Source organism: Miscanthus floridulus, chromosome 18 (genome assembly GCF_019320115.1).
Source record: "Miscanthus floridulus cultivar M001 chromosome 18, ASM1932011v1, whole genome shotgun sequence".
NCBI classification, from domain to species: Eukaryota; Viridiplantae; Streptophyta; class Magnoliopsida; order Poales; family Poaceae; genus Miscanthus; species Miscanthus floridulus.
The window spans coordinates 128,015,172-128,017,409 of NC_089597.1; the positions used below are offsets into that span (position 1 = coordinate 128,015,172).

General features: G+C 51.9%; 1 protein-coding gene across 1 annotated transcript; it reads left to right on the forward strand.

Moving 5' to 3' along the window:
* Window positions 1-791: 791 nt before the first annotated feature.
* On the forward strand, window positions 792-1,613 carry LOC136521048 (protein METHYLENE BLUE SENSITIVITY 1-like). The gene has a single exon (XM_066514762.1). The coding sequence runs from the start codon at window positions 919-921 to the stop codon at window positions 1,237-1,239; it is 321 nt and encodes a 106-aa protein (XP_066370859.1). The 5' UTR covers window positions 792-918; the 3' UTR covers window positions 1,240-1,613.
* Window positions 1,614-2,238: the final 625 nt, after the last annotated feature.

Consider the following 2,238-nt stretch of genomic DNA (forward strand, 5'->3'; position numbering starts at 1 on the left):
GCATTGTAGCTGTTTAATCTAATGACAACTGACCGTAACGATGAGACACGCTCTATGCACTGATCTGTGATAGAATAGGAACAAGATAAAGTAAGTAAGTTAAGTTTAAGTCATAAGGTGAGATTAAGGGGAAGAAGGCGGCTGCTGCGTGCGTTAGGGTTCGTCGAAGCTCTGGCGAACCCTAGCACCATGGCGGGGCGGTTGTCAGCGGCGGGGGCGAGCACGATGAGGACGGGTCGAGGAGCGAGAGGTGCTTGACGACGAGGTCGACGCTCGCCGGCGGCAGGGAAGGAGGTGGAGGTGGGGGAGGAAGGGCGCCCGCGAGAGATAGACGAATGTCACGCCTTAACGTCCTCCTTTACCTTGTACATACAATAAATAAACACCTAAAATATCGTTTCTCTCTTCTAGCTCAAAAAAAAGGCTGAAATGTTTCTCACTGATCTTCGTATAAAAACTTAGCATAAATTTTACCAATTCTAACATAAAATGATATCAACTGTCATGTCCAAACGTGCCCTAAATATCAGTGGACATGGAAAAAGATCAAATGTGGCGAGCAGGTATGGTCGCGCGCACAAACGAAAAATTTTGTGTCTCGTACACCGGACAATATCCAAATAGGTCCGTGGAATCCGAGCCCACACAATCGGGACCGCGCGTTCCAGATCCGACGGCCCGAAGCGAGACGACTACCGCCGCGGGGAGAAGCAGTGTGCGGCCGCAGCCCGCAGGAGGCTAATAATTGGCGGCCCGGGTTTCGCCCTCTCTCACCCATCACCGCGAAGAACACAAAACACAAGTAGGGTTAGGAAGGCGACGCGGCGGCGGCGGCGGCGGCGGGCGGCGAGCGGCGAGCGGCGAGAGCGTGAGGAGGAGGAGGAGGAGGAGGAGGAGGAGGAGGAGGAGGGGTCGGCCATGACGGGGAAGGCGAAGCCGAAGAAGCACACGGCGAAGGAGATCGCCGAGAAGATCGCCGCGGCGACGACGAACCGCGGCGGCGGCAAGGCTGGGCAGGCGGACCGGCTGGGGCAGGACAAGGGTGGGCACGCGAAGCTGGCGTGCCCACTCTGCCGCATCCCGGCGCCCGACATCAAGTCTATGCAGATCCACCATGAGGCGCGCCACCCCAAGCTTCCCTTCGAGCCGGAGAAGCTCGTCAACCTGCACTCCTCCGCCCCCGCCGAGGCCACCACCTCCAAGCCCAAGCCCGGCGTCCGCGGCAGCCTCAAGAAGTAGCTTGCTGGCTGGCTTGCCTGCCTGCCTGCTTGGGGTAATTCCCTTCAATTTCAATCCCATCCACCGACCCGATCTATAAACAATCAAACTACCGACCTCTGGACTCCGGTCCGGTGGTGGCTGCCGCAGTCGGCCTGCGGTGTACTGTTAGTCTGCTGCTGCTTTTCGTTGTCATACTGCTGGTACATGTGTTATGTGATAGATGTGTCAACTATATCTCGTCGCCGGCAACTCTGGCATGTTTAAGTATGTGTTGCTGCTCCGTGATGCCAGCGACGGCTGCTAGTAATGTTAATGTCGATCGGGTCTCCTTGAACAATGGCGGAAATCTGTTGCTTGTTTACTTTCTTTTAATGGCAAGTAAAGTTTATTAATTGGGAATTCTTTTGTTCGCTGTTTAATACTGTCAGCTGAGGGTTACGGGTTTCATTTTCATGAGGCGGATCTTATCTTGTCATAGGTATAAATAATTCGTATTGTTGGATGTGCTCGGCTAGCCCAAATCTTCACCTGCTTTGCTTATGCCTTGGACTAGCGAGGAGAGTTACCTTTGTTTACGACTGGACAATTGTTAGGCCTAGTTGTTATTGGTTTGTGACTAGAAATGAAAGGCAGTTGTCTAGTTTGAGTCATATGCAAATGCTGGAGTTCGTTAGTGATTTCAGTTCCTCACCACATTGTTAAGTATATGTCTTGAGTTCATCGCTAGACTATGTTTAGTATTTTTGCATGGGTACTGGTTTCCTAGATCCCAACATCCAAAGTGCTGAAAGGCATTCATGAGAGATGAATAACGTAACGGATAACCAATTTTCCATGCACTCCCTCCCTCCTTTTATATTTTGAGGTAACCGACATAAAAGGCGGGAGGGAGTATCTTTTGTTTAAAATGCTGGAGTAACGCCATATTAATGACAGTCTTCCTGAGACAGTTGGCTGCCTGGCTGGCTCGCTTGCCTGTTTGGGTAATTCCCTTCGATTTCAATCCGATCCACCAAC

What these genes read in the sequence shown, in the direction of transcription:
- LOC136521048 (XM_066514762.1), top strand. Translation starts at nt 919, where the DNA reads ATGACGGGGAAGGCGAAGCCGAAGAAGCACACGGCGAAGGAGATCGCC.